The 24,351-nt window shown below is 38.3% G+C and overlaps 1 protein-coding gene across 2 annotated transcripts in view; it reads right to left on the bottom strand.

Moving 5' to 3' along the window:
* Dpy19l4 (dpy-19 like 4) overlaps positions 1-24,351 on the bottom strand; it is a 46,947-nt gene that overhangs the window by 12,983 nt on the left and 9,613 nt on the right. For both annotated transcript variants that reach the window (XM_090339075.1, XM_090339076.1), the window contains exons 4-15: positions 23,027-23,117; positions 21,860-21,981; positions 21,610-21,755; positions 18,280-18,403; positions 12,657-12,791; positions 11,097-11,228; positions 10,906-11,004; positions 7,231-7,304; positions 5,425-5,583; positions 3,299-3,418; positions 1,984-2,104; positions 81-137 (exon numbers count right to left, since the gene is read on the bottom strand). In XM_090339075.1, the coding sequence (XP_090195201.1) occupies positions 81-137; positions 1,984-2,104; positions 3,299-3,418; positions 5,425-5,583; positions 7,231-7,304; positions 10,906-11,004; positions 11,097-11,228; positions 12,657-12,791; positions 18,280-18,403; positions 21,610-21,755; positions 21,860-21,981; positions 23,027-23,117 (1,380 nt within the window). The remainder of the gene's footprint in view (positions 1-80; positions 138-1,983; positions 2,105-3,298; positions 3,419-5,424; positions 5,584-7,230; positions 7,305-10,905; positions 11,005-11,096; positions 11,229-12,656; positions 12,792-18,279; positions 18,404-21,609; positions 21,756-21,859; positions 21,982-23,026; positions 23,118-24,351) is intronic.

Here is a 24,351-nt window from a genome sequence, read left to right as displayed (position 1 = left end):
TGGTAAGTTTCCTATCATAAATTTAACATTACTTCATAGCTAAATTGTTTTTTGACAATATAAAAACTTGGTGTTCTTACCTCTTTCCATAAATTGAGACCAATTATAGTAGGTACAACCATGCTCAGAAAAAGAGCCTAAAGCATTGAAGAAAAAGTGAGTATTTTAGAGGACTGACTCTATAAACAATTTAATATCTTCACAGTTATAAAAATTTCAAGTCAACATAGCATCTAATTCACCAAATGACATGAATGAGACTATTGTGTTTCAAATACAATTCTGGAGGAGTGGCTCAAGTGCCCTGAACTCAAAACCCCAATATTGACAAACACACACATATTAAACATACTAAGCTGTCAGTAGAGTGAGATTAACACACTTACTGTAAATAAATATAAGGCTGGCCATTAAAAAAGTAAATACTAGTTGGGCACCAGTGACTCACACCTGCAATCCTAGCTACTCAGGAGGATAAGATCTGAGGACTGTGGTTTGAAGCCAGTTGGAAAATCTATGAGACTCTTATCTCCAATTAACCTCTAGAAAACTGGAAGTGAAGCTTTGTTTCAAAATGGTAGAGGACCAGCCTTAAGCAAAAGAGCTCAGGAAAAACACTCATGGCCTGTGTCCCAGCCTCATAACTGAAAATGAAAAGCTGAGTTGGAGGAATGGCTCAAATGGTAGAAGGCGAAAAGAACAAGTGTCGGATCCTGAGTTCAAGTCCCACTACTACTATAAAAAAAAAAAGGAGGGGTAGAGGGAAGCCAGAAGTTTGGCCTAGTGGTAGAGTGCTTGCCTAGCAAGCATAATGATCTGGGTTCAACTCCTCAGTATTGCATATATAGAAAAGGCTGGAGGGCTGGGAGTTTGGCCTAGTGGTAGAGTGCTTGCCTAGCATGCACAAAGACACGGGTTCAATTCCTTGGTACCACATACATAGAAAAAAGCCAGAAGTGGTGCTGAGGCTCAAGTGGTAGAGCTCTAGCTTTGAGAAAGTCCAAGGACAGTGCTCAGGCCCTGAGCTCAAGGCCAGGACTGGCAAAAAAAAAAAAAAAAAGGCTGGAAATGGTGCTGTGACTCAAGTAGTATTAGAGCTTTAGCCTTGAGAAAGCCCATGGACAGTGCTCAGGCCCTGAGTTCAAGCCCCAGGACTGACAGAAAAAGAAAAAAAGGTTGGGGGAAATCAAAATTAATTTCTATTGACATACTTATATTTTAGTATTTTAATTAAATTAATTGACTTGTTTATGTTGGCAGTACTAGTGGTTTCAACTTAAGGCCTGAGGCTTGATTTCACTGTTTTATTTTTTGTTTTTTTTTTCCCAGTCCTGGGCTTGAGCTCAGGGCCTGAGCACTGTCCTTGGACTTTCTCAAGGCTAGAGTTCTTTCACTTGAGCCTCAGCACCACTTGTGGCTTTTTTCTATGTATGTGGTACCAAGGAATCAAACCCGGGTCTTCGTGCATACTAGGCAAGCACTCTACCACTAGGCCAAACTCCCAGCCCCTACACCAGTTATTTTTAGAATAGGCTTGGGAATGTGTCTGAGCATGAACCAACTACTTTTAAGCTTCCTGTCATCAGTGGAATTCAAATACAGGCCACCACATTTAGCTTCTCCTTCTTGAAGATGGAGTCTCACATACTTTTCTGACTGGGTTGATTGGGAATCATGATTCTATCAATTTCAGCCTCCCAAGGAGTGAGGAGACAGTTATGAGCCACAATTGTAATTTAGCTTTCATGTTTTTATTTGTAGCAATGGAAATCCTTCCATTTTAAGTCAGAACTTATTTGTTTATAAAAGGATCTCTTTTTCGATCTGTCATTATTTATTCAGTCTATTTCAATAGTATTTATAGTAGTTCCTATTTATTAGCATTTTATAGTATACAATTGGACCTATTTATTAGCATTTTATAGTATACAATTGGAATAAATTAGTATTTAGTGTATTTAACACAAACTAACAATAGCTTACCAGCAATACTGGATGTATACTTCTTAACCGAAGCCACTTGAAAACTGTCATCCAAAGTTCAGGGGAACATACCCCAAATGCTGCTAGCATGCACACATATGGAGTCCAGATATATTTTAAGCTAGAAAATAGAACAGTCACATATCACACATCCCATGGCCCTCCTGTTTCCCATTTCTCTTCACTGACTTCAACTTCTCATAAAAATACAAAACGTAGCTGTGCATGGTGGCTGACGCTTGTAATCCTAGCCACTCAGGAGGCTGAGGATCTGAGAATCGTGGTTCACAGCCAGCCTGGGCACTAAAGACCATGAGACTCTTATCTCTAATTAACTACCAGAAAACCGGAAGTGGTGTAGTGGCTCAAGGGGTAGGGCAGTAGTCTTGAGCTGAAGAGCTCAGGGAAAGCACCCAGACCCAGAGTTCAAGCCCCATGACTGACAAAAAAAAAAAAAAAAAAAAAAGTTAATGGGCCAGGCCCAGGTGGCTCACACCTGAAAATGCTAGCTACTCAGGAGGCTAAGATCTGAGGATCGCAGTTCAAAGCCAGCCCAGGCTTTCATGGCTGAGCTCCAGAAAAGAAGAACTGGCACTGTGGCTCAAAGAGGTAGAGCGCTAGTCTTGAGTTGAAAAGCTCAGGGACAGTGCCTAGGCCCTCAGTTCAAACCCCACCAAAAAAAGGGGAGGGGAATGCACTCATTACCTGACTTATGAAACTCTAGTCTCTCTGTATATTACCTTTATAATAATAAAGCAAAAATAAAAATAGGCCAGGTGCATAGATAGCCTAGTGGTAGTGCTTGCCTAGCAGAAAAAGCCAGAAGTGGTGCTATGGTTCAAGTGGTAGAGTACTACCCTTGAGAAATCCCAAGGACCAGGCCCTGAGTTCAAGCCCCATGACTGGCCAATAAATAGTGATAAAATAAAAATAAAAATAAATTTAAAAAGTTTAAAAAGCAGCACAAAAAGGAGCTGGAGGAATCGCTCAATAATACAACACATACACTATAAAAAAATGAGCCCTGAGGGGCTGGGAATGTGGCTTAGTAAGCATAAAGTCCCGGGTTTGATTCCTTAGTACCACATAAATAGAAAAAGCCAGAAGTGGCTCAAGTAGTAGAGTGCTAACCTTGAGCATAGACAGGCTCAGGACAGAGTCTAGGCCCTGAATTCAAGCCCCAGGACCAGCAAACACAAATAAATAAACAAACAAATAAATGAGGGAACCCTGAGTTCAATCTCTGGTACCATCAAAAAAAAAAAAAAAGAGAAAATCTTTGCAAAAACAAACGGATCAAATAAAGTATACTTACCCTTCTATAACCATTGCAAGGGAACCCAATAAAATCGAGTGGATTACATGATAAATTATTTCCGGTCTTTCTCCAATTCGTCCATCTTCAAGAGTAACTGTTTCTTTGAGAGACATACCACTAAAAAAGGAAATGTACTTTTTAAATAAAGAGCCAGGAACGGTGCCTCACGCCTGTAATCCTACCTACTCAGGCGGCTGAGATCTGAGGAACAAGGTTCAAAGCCAGCTAAAGCACTAAAGACTATGACACTCTTATCTCCATTAACCACTAGAAAACAGAAAATGGAGCTGTGGGTCAAGGGGTAGGGTGGTAGCCTTGAGCTGAAGAGCTCAGGGACAGCACCCAGGCCCAGAGTTCAAGCACCATGACCCACAAAAAAGAAGAAAAAAAGCTATTTTGTTCATCATCTTTTTTTTTTTTTTTGCCAGTCCTAGGCTTGTGCTCAGGGCCTGAGCACTGTCCTTGGGCTTTCCTCAAGCACCACTTCAAGCTTTTTCTATTTATGTGGCACTGAAGAATCGAACCTGGGTCTTCGTGCATCCTAGGCAAGCACTCTTACCACTAGGTCAAACTCCCAGCTCCTTGTTGATCATCTTTAAAAGCCATCCCTGAAAATTTAAATTGTTTTGTTTTGTTTTGTGCTGGTCCTGGGGATTGAACTCTGTATGTGGGCACTGTTTCTGAGCTTTTTGTACTACTACTTGTGTCATACTCTACTTTTAGCTATTTTTAGCAGTTTACTGGAAATATCATACATTTTGCTGCCCACACTAATTTTGAATTGCGACCCTCAGATCTCAGCCTCTTAAATACTGAGTATTACAGGCATAACCTGCCAATGTCCAGCTAATATTATTTGTAAAAAATAAATAAATAAAAAGGTAGTAGGGTGCAGTGGCTCACACCTGTAATCCTAGCTACTCAGGAGGCTGAGATCTGAGGATCAAGGATCAAAGCCAGCCTGGAACAAAAGGACCTGAGACTCTTATCTCCAATTAACCTCTTGAAAATGTGAAGTGGGGCTTGGCTCAAGGGTAGGGCAGGAGCCTTGAGCTGAAGAGCTCAGGGACAGCACACAGGCCAAGTTCAAACCCCATTACTCACACACACAAAAAAATTTTTAAAAGGTAACTATTAGTGTGTAAATGCTTATTATTTATCATTCTCATATCAAATCTGGACAGTACACATTTACATGTATTAAAGCTTAATGTGATTTTCTCCTGATCAACATAAAATGATCTGTAAGGAAATAACAGAATTATAAATTCTACAATAAGGGCTGGCAGTGTAGCCTAATCGTAGATTGCTCGCCTCGCATGCATAAAGCCCTGGGTTTGATTTCTGGGTACCGTATACATAGAAAAAGCTGGAAGTGGTGCTGTGGCTCAAATGGCAGAGCACTAGCCTTAAGCAAAAAGTGTCCAAGGACAGTGCCCAGGCCCTGAGGTCAAGCCCCATGACTGGTGAAAAAGAAAGAAAAAGGAATTCTACAATAAATACAATACTGAAAGAAGATGAGGGTGTAGTAGCAGTAGTCCCAGCCAGGCAGGAGACTGCAGCAGAAAAAGCATTTAAGCCCATTAGTTTGAGGCCATTCTAGACAGTAGCAAAACTAACACATTCTTTGCTCTCCCTTTCTCTTTTGTTTCTTTGCTTTTTCTAGTCGTACTGGAAACTAAACCCAGGGTCTCATACATGCTAGGCAAAACTTCATCTCCTTTAAGGAAAAAAAAAAAGCAGGATTGGGAGTTGGGCCTAGTGGTAAAGTGCTTGCCTAGTACGCACAAAGACCAGGTTCAATTCCTTGGTACCACATACACAGAAAAAGCTGGAAGTGACTCTGTGGCTCAAGCTGTAGAACAGTAGCCTTGAGAAAGCCCAAGGACGGTGCTCAGGCCCTGAGTTCCCAGGACTGGCAAAAAAAAAAAAAAAAAAAAAAAATGCAGTGATGGGATTTGGCTCTGTAGTATATTACATATTTGGTATATATTATAAGCTAAGCCATACCCCTAGCCCAAAACAAACTATGTAGACACATACAGAAAAGATGTTAAAATATTTTATGTATTGTATATTTTTATCATATTTGAGTAATGTGATGGATTTTCATAGGTACTTACTTAATCCTCCTGAAGAAAACTTGTATCATTGAAAAAAGACAAATAATTAACACTAAAATATAGAAGGGTAATAGAGAAGAGCGAGTCAATCGTAAAAAGAAATCTTCAGATGGTGCCTGGAGAGATTCTTGACATAGAAGCCAATTCATTGTGAAATTCCTACAGAAGATCAAAAAAGTAGGATTAAAATCATAGGCGTTTTAAATGACTGAACATAAAGGGTTTGTTTTTATTTTTTCCAAATGGCAGAGCAGCATTATGTACTCAGGGTCCCCAAAACCTTCTGCTTTAGTTATTTTTCAGATAGGGTTCAATAATTTTACATCATTTGTGTCTGTGTGTGTGTGTGTGTGTGTGTGTGTATGTGTGGTGTATGTGTGGTGTATGTGTGCACGCGCATGTGCATGAGTCTTCCCTGGCCTTCCTCTGCCTCTCTCTCTGCTTCCTGGTAACCACGAGGGGAACAGCTTGTCTACCACACATCCAAAAATGAGAGCCAGATGACTGTGGACTAAAACCTCTGAAATGAAAACAAGTCCTTCCCCTTGTTTCCTCACTTACATTATCACAAAACAAAGGTGACTAACACACCCAATAACATAATCATGTCTAAAGCCCAACATAATTTGAAATTTTCATTTCTTTTCTCTTCTCTTCTTCCTCCTCCTTCTCTCTCTCTTTCCCCCTCCTTCCTTTGTTATAGGAGAGATCAAACCCAGGACCTTAGGCATGTTAGTTCAAAGCCCACAACTGACCCACCCCCCCAAAAAAAATCCTACAATGTGAGGATGTTGAAAAGGGTGACACAGATATATTGTACTCATAAAGTTCTTTGTTAAATGTTATCTCCTTTGTACAACTACTTAAAGATAATTTAAAAGGGGCCAGGAGTTTGGCCTAGTGGTATAGTGCTTGCCTAGCACGCACGAAGACCCGGATTTGATTCCTCGGTACCACATACATAGCAAAAAGCCGTAAGTGGAGCTGAGGCTCAAGTGGTAGAGTGATAGCCTTGAGAAAGTCCAAGGATAGTGCTTAAGCCCTGAGCCCAAACCCAGGACTGGCAAAAAATAGAAAGAGATAATTTCAAAAAATTCAAGTACTAGAATGTGGCTACAGGAATGGCTCAGTAAAAAAGCATGCTTAGAAAGTAAAGTATGAGATCCTAGTATCATACCTAGTATGATAAAACAAACAAAACAACCTATGATGCTATTAAGGTTTGAGTATATCTAATTCTGAGATGACTTAAATGAGACTCATTTTTAATTTTTATTAATTTGTGTAATACTGGGGATTAAATCCAGATCCTCGAGCATACTGAACATATGTTTATTTTCTTGCAGTACTAGGAATAGAACTTAGGATCTCACAATTGTCAGAAAAGTACTTTACCAACTGAACTGTATACCTAGTCCAATATTAATGTCATATTTCATCTATTATAATGTCTCGAAGTAATCGCCTTTTTTTCTTTGGGGGGTGGTTAGTCATGGGGCTTGAATGTGGAGCCTGGACATTGTCCCTGAGCTTTTTAGCTCAAGGCTAGTGCTCTACTACTTTGACCCACTGCACCACTTCAGGTTTTCCGGTAGTTCATTAGAAATAAGAGTCTTATGGACTTTAGGCTGGCTTTGCATTGTTATCCTCAGATCTCAGCCTCCTTAGAAGCTAGAATTACAGGAGTAAGCAACCAATACCTGGCAAACTAATCATTTTCTAAGTCATAGGTAATTAGTTATGTACTCCCTCTATTAACTGTTCCCATTCTTTGTTTTCTAAGTGATATAGACCTAGTAAACTTACTTAGTCATATTTAATCCAAATTTTACTTCCAGAAATTTTAGCATGTGTCCATTTTCTTTGTGTGTGACAAACATCTAGAAGAGAAAAACACAAGTGCAGTGCAAGTAGTAAGAGGTTAGTCTCATAGAAGAGAAAAATACTAGTTACACAAGAAAATACTAGCTATGCTTAAGTAATATGCTTTTCCCAATTACTAATGATAAAAAGGATAGTAAGATTCAAAATAAAATGTATTAGTAATACATGGTGTATATTATAAAGCAAGGAGACTTATAGACATTAATCAATCATATTACTGTATGTATCCATATAAAAGCTATAATGTCAAAGTAAGATTTTTAGCTGATTCCTTCTGGTTCAAGCAACATTCACCCAACATTTTTCATTTGTCTTATTATTGTTTATTGTCTTATTATTCCACGTATTACAGTTATCAACTTGTTTGTTTTTGGTTCGACATGGGGCTTGAACTCAGGTCCTAGACACTGTCTCTGAGCTCTTTCACTCAAGTCTAGCACTCTACCACTTTGAGCCACTGTGCCACTTCTGGTTTTCTGGTAGTTAAATGGAGAAGACGCTCAAAGACTTTCCTGATCGGACTGGCTTCCAACCACAATCCTCAGAACTTAGTTTCCTTAGTAGCTAGCATTATACGCATGTGCCACCAGCATCCAGCATACAACAAACAAAGGTATGTCCAAATTCATTTAACAAAAACTCTTGGATGTGTAAGTGCTGATAGACCCCAATATAGTAACAGAGATTTGAACACTCATTCCCACCACCAAGTAAGTCATCCAAACATAGGATCAGCAAACTAACTGAATTAAATGATACTATTGATCAAATTAGATGATACTATAGATCTATAGACATTTATAGAGTGTCATTTTCTACAAAACAGATCATTGCCTAGGATATATGGCAAATCTGAACATATACAAAGAAAACAACCCCTGTATTCTATCTGCTAATAGTGGAGATAACCAAGAATCCAACCATATAAGAAACTATACATAATATATTCAAACAAATGGAGACTTAATAACATTGTTGAACAATATGTAGGTCACTAAAGAAATAAAAGAAGAAATAACCAGATACCAATGGCTCTCATCTGTGATCCTAGCTACTTAGGAGGCTGAAATCTGAGGATTATAATCAAAGCCAGCTTGAGCGAGAAAGTCCAGCTGCTCCAACATAACCACCAAAAAGCCATGCCACAGGGCCAGGAGTTTGGCCTAGTAGTTAGAATGCTTGCCCAGCATACACAAAGACCCAGGTTCAATTCCTTAGGTAGAAAAAGCTGGAAGTACTGTGTGGCTGAAGTGGTAGAGCTCTAGCCTTGAGAAAGCTCAAGGACAGAGCTCAGGTCCTGAGTTCAAGTCCCAGGACTAGCAAAAAAAAAAAAAGAAGGAAGAAGTACTAGTTCAGGGGCAGAGCTGAGGCCCAGAGTTGAAGCTCCAGGATTAGTAAAAAGTAAAATAAATGTTATTTATAGGAAAATGGATACAAATGGAAGGTGAGTGAGATTAGACAAATTAAAACAGAAAAAAGAAAAATGACAGGTGCTGGTGACTCATGCCTATAATCCTAGCTATTCAGAAGGCTGAGATCTGATGATCATAGTTTGAAACCAGTTTAGGCATGAAAAAAATCTGAGACTTTTTTTTTTTTTTGACAGCCTTGAGCAAAGTACAAGAGCGAGGACTCAATAACTGCATACCCAAAGCTATGGACATGGTAATGGAAATACAAACATAACTATATAGACATAAAAACCTATGACTCTATAGACATGTTTTATTTCATAAATTAATATATTTCTATGACATACAAACCCTTAGCCTAATTTTGACTAAGTTCTAAATACTAAGTCCCAGTGATTGTAATTAGAGATTCCCTCCTTGAACACTTGTTTGTTAAACTTGTCATTTAAAATATGATATAAACATAAGCCATATAATGAATGATTGTTGTTCTTAAGGTACTATATTATCTCTCATCACTTTTGCTGTCCCTTGGTTATCTCATATTGTTACACTCTCACTTTGTTACCTGATATATCGGATACATTTGTATTTGGTTATTTGAAGTTGGATAGGGAACGGGGGGGGGGGGGGGGGGGGGGGGGGGGAACAAGATGAGAGGTGGGAGTGGGGGGGAGGGAAATGGGGACCAAGACATGTGAAAGGGTATCAATGTATGGGAATTAATACACCATCTATCTGGCAAATATCATGTAACCCTTCTATTAATTACAATAAAAAATATATGAAAAAAAAACAAAACAAAAGCTCAGGCATATCACACATTCCCTGGATTCAAGTAAGTCCTAGGACTGGCACAAAAATAAATAAAACTAAACACAAAACACAATATATGGAACTTGGACCTAGAATATATATATTCATAAGTGCAAATATATCCATATATCTAATTATGTATGCATATATTGTGTATAAAAATCCACATATTCATCCATATCTATAACCGTAATTGCTTACGTAGATTTAATACAGAATGTGATTATGTTGAGACTACCTAGGAGAAAGAGAAGGAAAGGAGATAGGAAAAAGAAAAGGGTGAATAACCTTAATACATGGCAAGTATATATGAAGGCAGTATAAAGAACCTCAATGAAATCTGATGATCATATAGAGAGGAAGAGGTGGAACTTGCAGGAGGAATTTGGGCTGGTGGGGAAGACACAAGAAATTGAGTATTATCAAAGTATACTAACTGTAACTACGAAAACAAAAACAGGAATCCAGCCAGACTCACACCTGTAATCCTAGCTACTCTGGAGGCTGAGGTATAAGGATCACAGTTCAAAGCCAGCTCAGGCATGAAAGTCCATGAGACTATTATCTCCAAGGCACTGTGGCTCTAGGGTTAGGGCTGTAGACTTGGGCTGAAGAGCCCAGGGACACCACCCAAGGCCAGAGTTCAAGTCCCACAACTGACAAAAAAAAAAAAACAAAGAAAACCCCAGGAAGCAAGGTGAGGTGGTTCACACCTGTAATCCTAGCTACTCAGGAGGCTGAGATCTGAGGATCAAGGTTCAAAGCCAGCCAGGGCACAAAAGGACCTGAGACTCTTATCTCCAATTAACTTCTAGAAAATGGGAAGTGGCTCAAGGGTAGGGCAGAAGCCTTGAGCTGAAGAGCTCAATGACAACACTCAGGCCCAGGAATAGGGTGGTAGCCTTGAGCTGAAGAGGTCAGGGACAGCGCCCAGTCATTCCATGACCCACAAAAACAAACAAACAAAAAAACAGAATCTTTTGAGGAAGCTATTTGGGGTGAGGGGAAGAGAAGGAATGAGATATGGATAGGAAGATGCATTATAACCTTATGTAAACCCATATACAGGTATAACAATGAAATCTGGCCCCACTCCATATAGCTAATACAAAAAAGAAATAAATTATACTATATAAACTTTTATTAGTTTGCTATCTCATTATTCACATTAAAATTTAGCCTAATTTATTTTATTCTTTTAAAAAAATTATCGGGGTGATGTATAGAGGGGTTACAGTTATGTTTGTCAGGCAGTGGTTACAGTACTTCTTGAACATTAATACCCCTTCCCATGTTTTTCTTTCACTTTCCCTCCCCCCATTCTCTGTATTTCATTCTTCAATGTGCTTTACTACTCAGCAATACTTACCTTCATTATAATGTTCAGCGTCACTGTAAGAGCACACACTAGGTAAAAATTAATCACTTTCATCATTTTCACTACACAATTTTCTTTCTTCATATTTAGCTGTAGGGGAAAAATCATATGAACAAAGAAGATATAAAAACTTTACAATTTAAAAAAATAAATGATAAGTGATTAAAATGCAGAGTAATTACCTGAAGGCACTTAGTAAGTATTAAGGCTGTTACTAAACTTAATAAAGGAGAAACCAGTAAAGCAGGATTCTCAAACTGTAGTAAATATCCCAAAAATAGAGAAAATAAATAGATTTTATATACTTCATGAACCTGTTAGGACAAAAATAAGAATAAAATGAATTTTATTACACATCTCTTCATTAGTTTGGTTTAAGAGTTATCTAACTATAATTATACCAGAAATGCTCTACTGTACTTTTGGACAGTTTATGAAATTTCTAATCCATTTTTTTTGTTCCTGATCCAGCCTGGACTCTGTCCCTGAACTTCTTTTGCTCAAGGATAGTGTTCTACTACTTAAGCCACCATACCAATCCTGGCCTATTCTAAGACTCAAGGACTTTTCTTCCTGGGCGAATTTCAAACCACGATCTTTAGGATCTTTAGCCAGAGCAGTGGCTCACACCTGTAATCCTAGGTACTCAGGAGGCTGAGATCTGAGGAGCAAGGTTGAAAGCCAGCCTGGGCACTAAAGACCAGGTGACTCTTATCTCCAATTAACCATCAGAAAACCGGAAACAGCGCTGTGCCTCAAAGGGTAGAGCATGGGCCTTGAGCTGAAGAGGTCAGGGCAGTGTCCAGGCCCACAGTTCAAGTCCCATGACCAACAAAACAAAACCAAAAAAAAAGAAGTCCCAATGAAACCCATTTTTTTGTACGATTCCAAATAAAAAACAAAGTTAAACTCAATGACCTACTCTAAAACCTTGCAGAAGATTATATCTTAGTAGTTTTTTTTCTAAAATTGAGTAATTTAACATATTATGAAGTTAATCAATTTTAGAAAGGGAAAATTAAGACAAAAGAGCATAAGTTGGGAAAAAAAGATTTTTTTTTTTTTTTTTTTTTGCCAGTCTTGGCTTGAGCTCAGGGCCTGAGCCCTGTCCTTGGACTTTCTCAAGGCTAGCACTCTACCACTTGAGCCTCAGCACCATTTCCGGCTTTTTGTCTATGTATGTGGTACCAAGGAATCGAACCCGGGTCTTCATGCATGCTAGGCAAGCACTTTAACCACTAGGCCAAACTCCCAGCCCAAGAGTGATTTTTTTTCAGCTTAGTTGTTTTGTTATTTTCTGGTTATTAAACCCAGGCCACTGCACATGTTAAGTACTCTATCACTACATGTATCTCCACCCTTGGTTAGTAGTACTTTATATGTTAAACTCTTTCTGTTCAAATAATTTAATTGTTGATACTCATTAGCCAAATACAAGTGATTAAAAAAATTGTACATTAAGATGCAACATCATAAAAACAGTGTTTATTGTTTGTTTGTTTTTTTGCCAGTCCTGGGCCTTGAACTCAGGGCCTGGGCACTGTCCTTTGACTTTCTCAAGGCTAGAGCTCTACCACTTGAACCACAGCACTATTTCTGGCTTTTTTCTATGTATGTGTACCGAGGAATCAAACCCGGATCTTTGTGCATGCTAGGCAAGCACTCTACCACTAGGCTAAACTCCCGGCCAACAGTGTTTATTCTTAGGATTTAATTCATTACTTTAGAGCATCACACAATACCTTGTCACTTTGTTCCACTGAAATGATATCCAGCAGACACAGAGATATTGCTTGAAGAAACAAGAGATAGTGACTATATTCCCACATCATCATAAAGGTGTAAGTAGACGCACTCATCAACAAGTAGCAAAACCTCTAGGGAAAAAAGAAACTATAAATTATATCAGTGGCCTTATTTTTATTTTAAAAATTATTTTTTAAAATCTTAAGATTTTTAAACTTTATTCTGAGAATAAGAATAAAGTTAATATTTCAGTTTCAATACTATTCATGAGTGGTATTTTACAGCAAGAATCCATGTTGTCACCTCAAAGTTGCAGCTCCATTACTGGTTTAACTTTAAGTTATATAAAAACCATCAAAACAGTAAGATCTTAAATAAGGCACTATTTAAGGGCTGTGGTCCTTTAGCATGGCATTAAAAAAAATCTCAATAAGAAAAAGAATGTAGTGAGGATGGACGATTCAGTGTAATCTTCTTTCATTCCAAAGAGGTAAGCTAAAATAATAAGAAAACTATAACTTTTACTAGATTTTGCACTGGTGAGATTTTGTTAATATGTTAGTAATTTCTATTTTATCTTGGAAATAGTATTATTCCTATTTTTATCCTAGAAATGGTATTTTTACTTCCATGATGATTCATATTTTCCTGAAAGCTACCATTTAAAGAGTGCGCTTATGTCTTAGCCTACACTGAGCCAAAGTCTTTGCTCCTTTCATTTGCTCTTAACTAAAGTTTGGCCTTGAATTTCCCCAATGTTACTATGGAAAGGAAATAAGACATGCTGCTGGCAGGGTTCCAGTGGCTCACACCTGTAATCCTAGCTAATCTGGAGGCTGAGGTCTGAGGATCATGGTTCGAAGCCAGCCTGGACAGGAAGGTCCGTGAGACTCATATTTTCAATTAACAACAACAACAGACAGACACACACACACACACACACACACACACACACACGCAGGAAGTAGTGCTGTGGCTTAAGTAGAAGAACTCTACCCTTGAGCACAAAAGCTCAAGGACAGTGCCCAGATCGTGAATCAAGCCCCTGGACCAGCCAAAATAAAAATAAAAAAATAAATAAAATCCTGCAGCTGTTTTCCTCTGCTAAATATTAAAAAGAGTTCATTTTTCTTGCTTGAAATATACCTGGCTAAAGTGAGTTCTGTCCTTCCAAGGTCATTACCCAAATAACCCCTCAGTAAATGAGTAGCCAAGTCTGACAAGTTCACTGTCCTGAAACGTTACTTCCAGCCAGTCTCTCCTTCTGTAGGTTTACTTCTTTATTCCCAACTCCCCCATTGGTTGTAATGAGTGTCCAATGATCTTGTTCTGATAACAACAGTCAAAGAGAAGGATAATAAAGATCAGGTCAAAGCTGGGCACTGGGGGTTCATACCTGTAATCCTACCTACTCAGGAGGCTGAGATCTAAGGATCAAGGTTCAAAGCCAGCTTTGGGGGGGAGAGGAGACGAATGTCTGTGAAACTCTTATCTCCAATTAACTACCAGAAGACCGGAAGTGGCACTGTGGCTGAAGTAGTAGAGTGAGAGCCTTGAGCTGAAATGCTTAAGGACAACACACAGGCCCAGAGTTCAAACCCCATGACTGACAAAAAAAAAAAAATACTTAAAATGTTAACTCCAACAACTTATTCTCCAACTACTCTATGTATTTATTATGCTAGTCCTGGAGCTTCAACTCAGGGTCTGGACACTGTCTTTGAGATTTCTCAAGGCTACAGCTCTAACACTTGAGCCACAGCACCACAGGCTTTTCCTGTGTATGTGATACCAAGGAATCAAACCAAGAGCTTTGTGCATGCTAGGTAAGCACTCTACCATGCTCCAGGCCTCTCCATCTACTCTAATACGTATGATAAAAAGAAGTCTTAGCCAGGCACTAGGGGCTCATGCTTATAATCCAAGGTAAGCCAAGGCTTAGATCTAAGAATCAAGGTTCAAGCTAGCCCAAGTAGGTAAATATACAAGACTCTCTATTTCCATCTAACCAGCAAAAAGCTGGAAGTGGAAGTCAAGTGGTCAAGTGGTAGAGTGCCAGCACTGAGAGAAAAAGCTAAAGGAAAGGATGAGGTAAAGTTCCATGCCCAGTACTAACACATATAACAACATGCAACACATACAAAAAAATCTTGAAGATAGAAATATATATGTCAAACAAACAAAAACCAAAGACACCAGAGGACAAAAGACCTATCATGCTTATAGTCTAGCAGAATCAATACTGTGAATATAGCCACACTGCCAAAAGCAATCTATGGATTTAATGCAATAGACATCAAAGTCCTAGTGTCACTCCTCACAGAAACAGAAAAATCAATCTGAAAATTCATAAATGGGAACATAAAAGCTCCAAATGGCAAAAGCACACCTGAGTAAAAAGAGCAATACTGAAGATACCACCAAGTCTTCAAATTATACTACTGAACCATAAAAACTGCTTTATATTAGCATAAAGACAGACAAAAAAAAAAAAAACAGTGGAACAGAAAAGAAGACCCTAGAATAAAATCACACAGCTACAATCATCTAATTTTCAACAAGGAAGCCAAAAACATACAGCAGAAATCACCTCTTAAACAAATGGTAACTTTCCAGATTCTGAAACTTGACCCTTCTCATTGTTTTGAAAAAAAAAAAAAAAAATCAGTGGGCTGGGAGTTTGGCCTTGTGGCAGAGTGCTTGCCTAGCATGTATGAAGAGCGGGCGGGTTCAATTCCTCAGTACCACATACATAGGAAAAGCTGGAAGTGGTGCTGTGGTTCAAGTGGTAGAGCTCTAGCCTTAAGATAAGCCCAAGAAGGGGGGGTGGGGGGGAGGGTAAAGGGTACCAAGACATGTGAAAGGGTATCAATGTATGTAAATTAATGCACCTTCTATATGGCAAATATCATGTAACCCTTTTATTAATTAGAATAAAAAAAAAAAGATAAGCCCAAGGACATTGCCAGACCCTGAGTTCATGCCTCAGGGCTGGCAAAAAAAAGGAAAAAAATCAGCCCTAGTTCATCAAAGAACTCACAACTTTAAATATACTACAGGGAAAAAAGGGGAAACTCTTAGGAGCTACAGGCATGGGTAATTATATCTGAAAAGCCCAGAAGCAAGAGCAAAAATTGATCAAAAACTATATCCAATTTAAACATTTCTGCACAGCAAAATCCTTGCCTATTCAACAAAGGATTAATGTCCAAAACATACAAAGACTTCAAAAACTGAGCAGTGTAAAAGCAAATAATCTAAATAAATAATTAAGTAGGCAATCAAACAATTTCTCAGAAAATAAATATAAATTGAAAACAGATACATGTTCAACATCCTTAGTCATAAAGGAAATACAAATCAAAACTACACTGAAATTCCATCTCATTCTAGTCAAAATGGCAATTGTCAAAATAACAGCAACATGTGCTGGTTAGGAAGTAGGGAAAAGGGTACCCTCATATACTATTGGTCAGTATGTAGACAGACTAGTACAACCTCTATGGCAATCAGAATGGACAAAAAAACTACAAATAGGCCTATTTAAAACACCACAATTGAGGGGCCGGGAGTTTAGCCTAGTGGTAGAGTGCTTGCCTAGCAAACACGAAGACACGGGTTCCATTCCTCGGTACCACATACATAGAAAAAAGCCGAAAGTGGTGCTGTGGCTCAAGTGGTAGAGTGCCAGCCTTGAGAATGCTCAAGGTTAGTGCTCAAGTACTTAGCTCAAGCCCCAGACTGGCATAAATAAATAAATAAATGTAAAATAATAAACTAGTCTTCACTATGACAAAGAACATACTAGGAAAACAAAAGCAAAATCTGTGACTACTGCAGAAAATATTCTTGCTCAGAAAACTCCTTATACAAACATGCAAATAATGAAAAGTATAAGCCTGAAATGTAGTCATACTATTAAATATATAAAATGAAACATTTAAAGTTATAAAACCTAGATAGCAAAATTTGCTGTGCTCAAGACTTTTGGTACTGTTAAAAGGAAGAGAGAACGGTGCTTTTTTTTTTTTTTGCCAGTCCTAGGGCTTGAACTCAGGGCTTTCCTCAAAGTTAGCATTCTACCACTTGAGCCACAGCACCACTTCCACTTTTCCTATATATGTGGTACAGAGGAATCAAACCTAGATCTTTGTACATGCTAGGCAAGCACTCCACCACTAGACCAAACTTCCAGCCCTTTTTAAATTTTTTTTTTTGCCAACCCTGAGCTTGAGCTCAGGTCTTGAGCACTGTCCTTGGACTTTCTCAAGGCTAGAGCTCTACCACTTGAGCCTTAGCATCACTTCCGGCTTTTTTTCTATATATGTGGTACCAAAGAATCGAACCCAGGTCTTCGTGCATGCTAGGCAAGCACTTTAACCACTAGGCCAAACTCCCGGCCCCCTTTTTAAAATTTTTATTTTAAAAAGGAACCAGAAGTCCACCTTCTGACACAGATAAGCAGGTTTATGAGAAGCCTCTTTGGTTGCTTTATTCTTATTTCCTAGTTGGGAATACTTGGGCGGGGAATGTAGCTTAGTTGTATAGCTCTTGCCTTGCTTTCATGAATCCCTGAGTTTGATTCCTCAGTACCGCATAAACAGAAAAAAAACTGGAAGTGGCACTGTGGCTCAACTGCTAGAAGGCTAGTCTTCAGTACAAGAAGCTTGGTGACAGTGCCCAGGCCCTGAGTTCAAGCCCTAGGACTGGCACAAAAAAAGGGAATTCTTTTTTGTAACTCTACCACTTTTTTTGCACTCTACCGCTAGGCCAAAATCCTGGCCCCCAAAAAGGGAATTCTTAATGCAAGACAGGTGGACTATCAAAGAATTATATTTTATCTCAAGATAGTGAATTTATTAAAATTATTCTGACAAAATAGCTTGCAGTATTCATTCAACCAGTAACAGTTTGTGACAAGAACATGATAATAAAGAATCTAAACGATCTGCGACAATCCTCTGAAATTTTCACTAACCTACTGCTGCCATTTGTGGTCATGCTTTCTTTTTTTTTTTTTTTTTTTTTTTGCCAGTCCTGGGCTTGAGCTCAGGGCCTGAGCACTGTCCTTGGACTTTCTCAAGGCTAGAGCTCTACCACTTGAGCCTCAGCACCACTTCTGGCTTTTTTCTATGTATGTGGTACCGAGGAATCAAACCCGGGTCTTCATGCATGCTAGGCAAGCACTTTAACCACTAGGCCAAACTCCCGGCCCCGTATGGTCATGCTTTCATACAGGGTTCTTTATATCTGTTTAAATCACCTTCATAATTTAAAGTTATCAATCTTCTACAAGTAAGAGAAATGGTAAAAATAAGACAGATTTTCAAAATAAGGTTTTTCTTATATTTATCAAGTAACCATGAATATGTTTTCCTAAAAATATTTTACTGCCAGATTACAGAATACCACTATTCCTTCATTATGTAGTATAACTATATCCTTTATATGTCATATATCCTTTATAAATCATTATTATGAATATGTAACTATATCCTTTGTTCTGTAGTAGACTTCAATTACTATAACAAATCCTACTATTACTAACTATTAAATTATGTACCACATGTGTAATGCATCAGAATTAACTGTGATGGGTAAAAACAGTTTATGTCTTACTTCTGAATAGGTATTTACGTTGCTTTTCAAATAGCCTGTAAGTGCAGCGATTTGGCATGCAAAATACGGAAGTGCCCAGTTTTCTCTTAAAGGAATGGAGTATTCAATTCTTGTTGTATCTACCCTAAAATAAAAAACAGATAACAGCAAAAGCAAGATATATTTGTTTTAGTATTATATTTTTCAAAGGCATTTTCAAAAATATCTCACTGTTCTCCTGAAAAATCCTGTCAGGTAGGCACAGACAGATTTACCATTACTAAAACAATATTACTGAACAAATTCACACTGTCCCACCCCTACCTCTTATCCAAGAAAGTTCAGTTATCAGTATGTTACTTAGAAACAGATAGACCTCAGAGAGAATTTGGACAGACCTGACCCAAAGTAAAGCACTGTTTGTATAGAGCAGCATGGATTTCTAGACTAATATTTCTTCCCTCAACCACAATCTCTACAGCACAACCTTCACCACATAATCAGCAGATGCAAAATTCTTATATGCCTTCAAAAGGAATATGAAGCTCAAAAATGTGATTAAATCGAAGCTGTGATTAATCAAGCCCGCCCCTATGGCTGATAGGGGGATAAATGTTATTATAATACTTAGCTTCTGAAGGCAAGTTTAATAAGTTATTTTTCAGTCAACAAGTTACTTAGAATTAACTTTACAATAATAAGATAAGAGTCTTATGGACTTTTCTGCCCAGAGTGGCTTTGAACTGTGATCCTCAGCTCTTAGCTTTCCAAGTAGTAATCTTTTATGTGATAAACCTAGACTTTTGAAAATTCCCAAAGTCATACATACAAAACTCTCCCTGAACTCCCCTAGAAATACTGCAGTTTTGAATTCAGGACTGTGTGCTTCCTATCAGGCCCTCTACATAAGAGTCACTCTGTCAAACCCTTTTTGCATTGGTTATTTCCAAGAAAGTGTCTCAGTTTATGCCTGGGCTGGTCTACACTGCATCCTTGTGTCTCTGGGATGTCAGGCCTGCGTGACCATGAACAGTATGTCCTAATCAGAATAGTTCTGAGACCATTTAACTTTTAGATAAAAGTTTCAGAGTAAAGAAACACTGTAAACAGGCACAGTGGCTCATGCCTATAATCTTAGCTAACCTACAAGGTTAAGATCTGACAATCATAGTTTGAAGTCACCCTAGGCTAACAAATCCGAGTCTCTTATGAACAGTAGGTATAGCTCAAGTGGTAGAACACTAACTTAAATAATGACATATAGCAAGAGGTGGAGGCACTGAGTTCAAACTCTGGTATAGGGCCAGATAGATAAGTAGTAAGTAGATAATTAGGCAGGCAGCTAGGTAGGAAGGGGGGTACATGGATAAGCGAATGGATGGCTGGACAGATGGAAGGAGAAAAAGTTTAGCCACATGTCAATGCTGCTATGTCTGCAGAGATACAAAACTGACAGGATTCTAGGTACTCTCACAGTGACACCAAAAGAGGATACTCTTAGGAGAGAAACACAACGAAGGCACAAGGCCTAAGTCCCTCTTCATATTTATCTAAATAATATACATACCGAGATGAAGTCTACAATATGGAAACAAGCTCCTTTATTTTTTTTCTTTTAGTTTTTAGTTTTTGGTGATTCTGTCTTCTTCACTTGATGTATGGTGTATTTAAGTGTACATCTTCCAAAGGTTTGGGAGGAAGTTATAGAACTCAAAGGAAAAAGGGTAAAAAACAGAGCTCACTGAACATTGATGAAAGTGAACCATACAACTCACGGATGGAGATGGGAGGGAGGGACTGGGAGAGAAAAGAGGGAACAGAAGACACTGTACAAAAGAAATGTACAGGCCCAGGAGTTTGGCCTAGGGGTAGAGTGCTTGCCTAGCATGCATGAAGGCCCGGGTTCAATTCCTCAGAAAAAGCCAAAAGAGTTACTGTGGCTCAAGTGGTAGAGCTCTAGCCTTCGAAAGCCCTAGGACAGCGCTCAGGCCCTGAGTTCAAGCACCAAGACTCACAAAAAACAAACAAACAAAAAGGAAATGTATGAATATAATATAACCCTTCTATTAATTACAATAAAAATATATGAAAAAAGACAAAAAAAGGGAAATGTATGCATTACCTGTCACATATAATTGTAATCTATCTGTACATTAACTCTGTAACAGTAAATTAGGCCCCATGACCCACACACACACACACAAAAAGATACAAAACTAGTGTATTATATGTCAACTGTTAAGTGACAAATAATCTTAATAACTTTTTTTTTTTTTTTTTGCCAGTCCTGGGCTTGAGCTCAGGGCCTGAGCAATGTCCTTGGACTTTCTCAAGGCTAGAGCTCTACCACTTGAGCTTCAGCACCACTTCCGGCTTTTTTTCTATGTATGTGGTACCAAGGAATCGAACCCGGGTCTTCATGCATGTTAGGCAAGCACTTTAACCACTAGGCCAAACTCCCGGCCCGGCTAATCTTAATAACTTTAAAACAAAATAAGGGGACAGGATTGTAGCCTAATGGAAGAGTGCTCATCTAGTATGCACAAAGCCCTGGGTTCAATTCCTCGGTACCACATACATAGAAAAAGCCCAAAAGTGGCACTATGAATGTGGCAGAGAGCTAGCCTTGAGCAAAAGGTGTCCAAGAACAGTGCCCAGGCCTTGAGTTCAAGCCCCAGGACTGGTAAAATAAGTGAATATATTGGCTCACAAAAGGCAAGAGAGTATGACTGAATTATTACTGACTAAGCTGATAATGCATCAGCAAGGGTAATGGTTCTCAGCAAGGGCTTGCAGTCTTCTTAAAAATAAGCTCACTGGGGCCGGGAGTTTGGCCTAATGGTAGAGTGCTTGCCTACCATGCACAAAGAGCTGGGTTCCATTTCTCAGTACCACATACTTAGAAAAAAGCCAGAAATGCTGCTGAGGCTCAAGTGGTAGAGCTCTAGCCTTGAGAAAGCCCAAGGACAGTGCTCAGGCCCTGAGCTCAAGCCCAGGACTGGCAAAAAAAAAAAAAAAAAGGAAAAGAAAAATAAGCTTATTGGTAGAATGTACTTCTGCCTTGCTTCAAGCCAGCCACAACATAGTGAATTGTTCTCATGCTTTGAATTTCTCTGATTATCCTTCTATAGAAGCTTAAGAAAGCTCTGCTCCTATAGGCTTATATAATTAATTAAATCAGGCCCAAGAATAATCCTCCTACCTTAATGTAAACTGTGCCATATAGCATAAGACAGGAATGATATCATAATTACAGATTTGGAGATTAGAGTTGAGAGACTTGAGAAGAAGCATTTTAGAACACTAATAGAACAAAAAATTATAAATATCAGTTAAAAATACCCATCTTACCTGTTAATAATAAACCATGCAACAGTAAGTATTCCTGCTAGCCATGTTCCACTCATAAGCCAACTTGTAACAAATAAAGCAGTAACATATATTCCTTGCAATCCAAAAACAATGCCAATATAAAAATACACCGGTTCAATAATCTCCTAAATGGAAAAAACAAAGTGAGATAAAATAGGATGACATTAAAAATTTGAGGATTCACAGGTATGCAAGCAAACAGACATTAAGGCAAAAGAAAAATACATACATTGCTACCAGTTGCTTGATATAAAACACTGGCAATAAGTTCTGGATATAGAGACATTTGCTGTACTGCATTTATAGTCTTCAGAGAGACAGTTTTGTTATTGTGTGTCAATTCATAAACACCTAAAGAGAAAGATTTTTCTCCAGATTATTAATTCTGCATTACATTAATAAAACATGTCACTCATTATTCAACATGTACTGTTAATGAGATTCCAAATATAAACTCTATGACTCAGTTTTCCCTTTTTTCTTTTTTTTTTTTTTTAGTCTTTTTTTTTTTGCCAGTCCTGGGCTTGAACTCAGGGCCTGAACACTGTCCTTGGACTTTCTCAAGGCTAGAGCTCTACCACTTGAGCCTCAGCACCACTTCCGGCTTTTTTTCTATATGTGGTACTGAGGAATCAAACCCGGGTCTTCATGCATGCTAGGAAAGCACTTTAACCACTAGGCCAAACTCCCGGCCCCTCCCTCTTTTTTTATTAAGAACATTACAGAGGAATAATGTTACATTCTGAGATAAACTCCCGTTCTTTTTTTTTTTTATAATTTTAAATGACAAGTTTAACAAACAAGTGTTCAAGGAGGGAATCTCTATTTACAATCACTGGGACTTAGTATTTAGAACTTAATCAAAATTAGGCTAAGGGTTTGTATGTCATAGAAACATATTAATTTATGAAATAAAACATTATGTCTATAGTCATAGGTTTTTATGTCTATATATAGTTATGTTTGTATTTCCATTACCATGTCCATAGCTTTGGGTATGCAGTTATTGAGTTCTCGCTCTTGTACTCTTTGGATTTAATAGCCACATATTAAGGATACCATGCACCTTTTGATCCTTTGGTCTTGACTTGTCCCATTCTTAAGGCCCCAATATTGAAGAGCAATGTTATAATTTAGAAAACTGTTATTAAAAAAATACAACTTTTGAGTGTTGATGGCCCATGCCTATAATGCTAGCTACTTGTAAGGCTGAGATCTGAGAATCATTGTTCAAAGCCAGCCCAGGCAGGAAAGTCTAGGGGACTGTTAGCTTCAATTAAGCACTAGAAACTTTGAAATCAAGATGTGGCTCAAAGCGGTAGAGCACTAGCTTTGACAAAATAGTTTAGATAGCACTAGCCCAACTGACCAAAAATAACAACTGTGATTACCATACCTCTTTCAAATGAAGGTGCCTTTAACATATCTTTATAATAGGAGTAATAAATTGCACTGTCACCTTTAAATGTTATTTCCCGTTCAAGCTCCTAAAATAAAATAAAATGAATATTTAAGAACAATTTTCTGTTGTTATTTATTTACTGATTTATTTTCGGTCCTGGGGCTTGGACTCTGGGCCTGGGCACTGTCCCTGAGCTCTTCAGCTCAAGGCTACCACCCGACCCCTTGGGCCTGGACACTGTCCCTGAGCTTTTTAGCTCAAGGCTACTACCCTACCCCTTGAGCCATACTGCCACTTCCAGTTTTCTAGTGGTTAATTGGTCTTTAGTGCCTGGGCTGGCTTTGAACTACGATCTTCAGATCTCAGCTTCCTGGGTAGCTAGGATTACAGGCATGAGCCACCACGCCAGGCTCTTAAGAACAAATTTTAAATTTCAGCTATAATCTTCTTTTCCTCACCTTATCTTCTAAATTAACATATTTATTTACCTTTTATTCATGGACAAGTTTGAATTACCTTTAACAAACATATTAACAAGACGGTTAAATTTTTCAATAATCTGGCTTTTTTTTTTTTTTTTTTGCCAGTCCTGAGTTTGGGCTCAGGGCCTAAGCACTGTCCTTGGACTTTCTCAAGGCTAGAGCTCTACCACTTGAGCCTTAGCACCACTTTTGACTTTTTTCCATGTATGAGGTACCAAGGAATCGAACCCAGGTCTTCTAGGCAAGCACTCTACCACTAGGCTAAACTCCCAGCCCTCTGCAGCATTTTAATGAAACATTAAAGGTTTCAAATGTATTGTAACTCAGACATTATTATCTGTTCTACATGTAAAATCTAGAAGAATAACCAAGAGTATGACCTACCTATACCAATAGTAATAATTCGTACAATAAAGTGTCAAAACCAAGACTAGAAAAATTTATGAAGAAGGTAGCATTTGCTATTACTTTTCTATATATATACTCATGAATCTGGATTAACAAGACTATAACTAATACTTTTCCAGATCAGCAGATACCTAATCAGGGGTTGCTTTTCAAATTAACGTTCAGAAATATAAGTAAATCTTCAAGACTAGCAAGAGTAGTTCAGTAGTAGAAAGCTTGCAAAGCATGCAAAGCCATAAATTAAATTCCAGCACAGCACAAGAAAAACAAAAGTCCTAAAATTAAGCTGTGCAAACTAAAAACTGTAGTAGTCAAAACATTAGGATGCTTATATATTTTATGCGATAGGGATGCAACTTGACCTGACCACAGATATCTTGAGTGACTGCCCCACAGTAACCCTGGTTTGTTTTCCCCACAGTTTCCCAG

The sequence above is a fragment of the Megascapheus bottae genome, chromosome 9 (genome assembly GCF_031878675.1).
Source record: "Megascapheus bottae isolate mThoBot1 chromosome 9, mThoBot2.hap1, whole genome shotgun sequence".
Classification (NCBI taxonomy): domain Eukaryota; kingdom Metazoa; phylum Chordata; class Mammalia; order Rodentia; family Geomyidae; genus Megascapheus; species Megascapheus bottae.
Note: the sequence above shows the minus strand (reverse complement) of the source record. Positions and strands in the feature narration are given on the sequence as shown.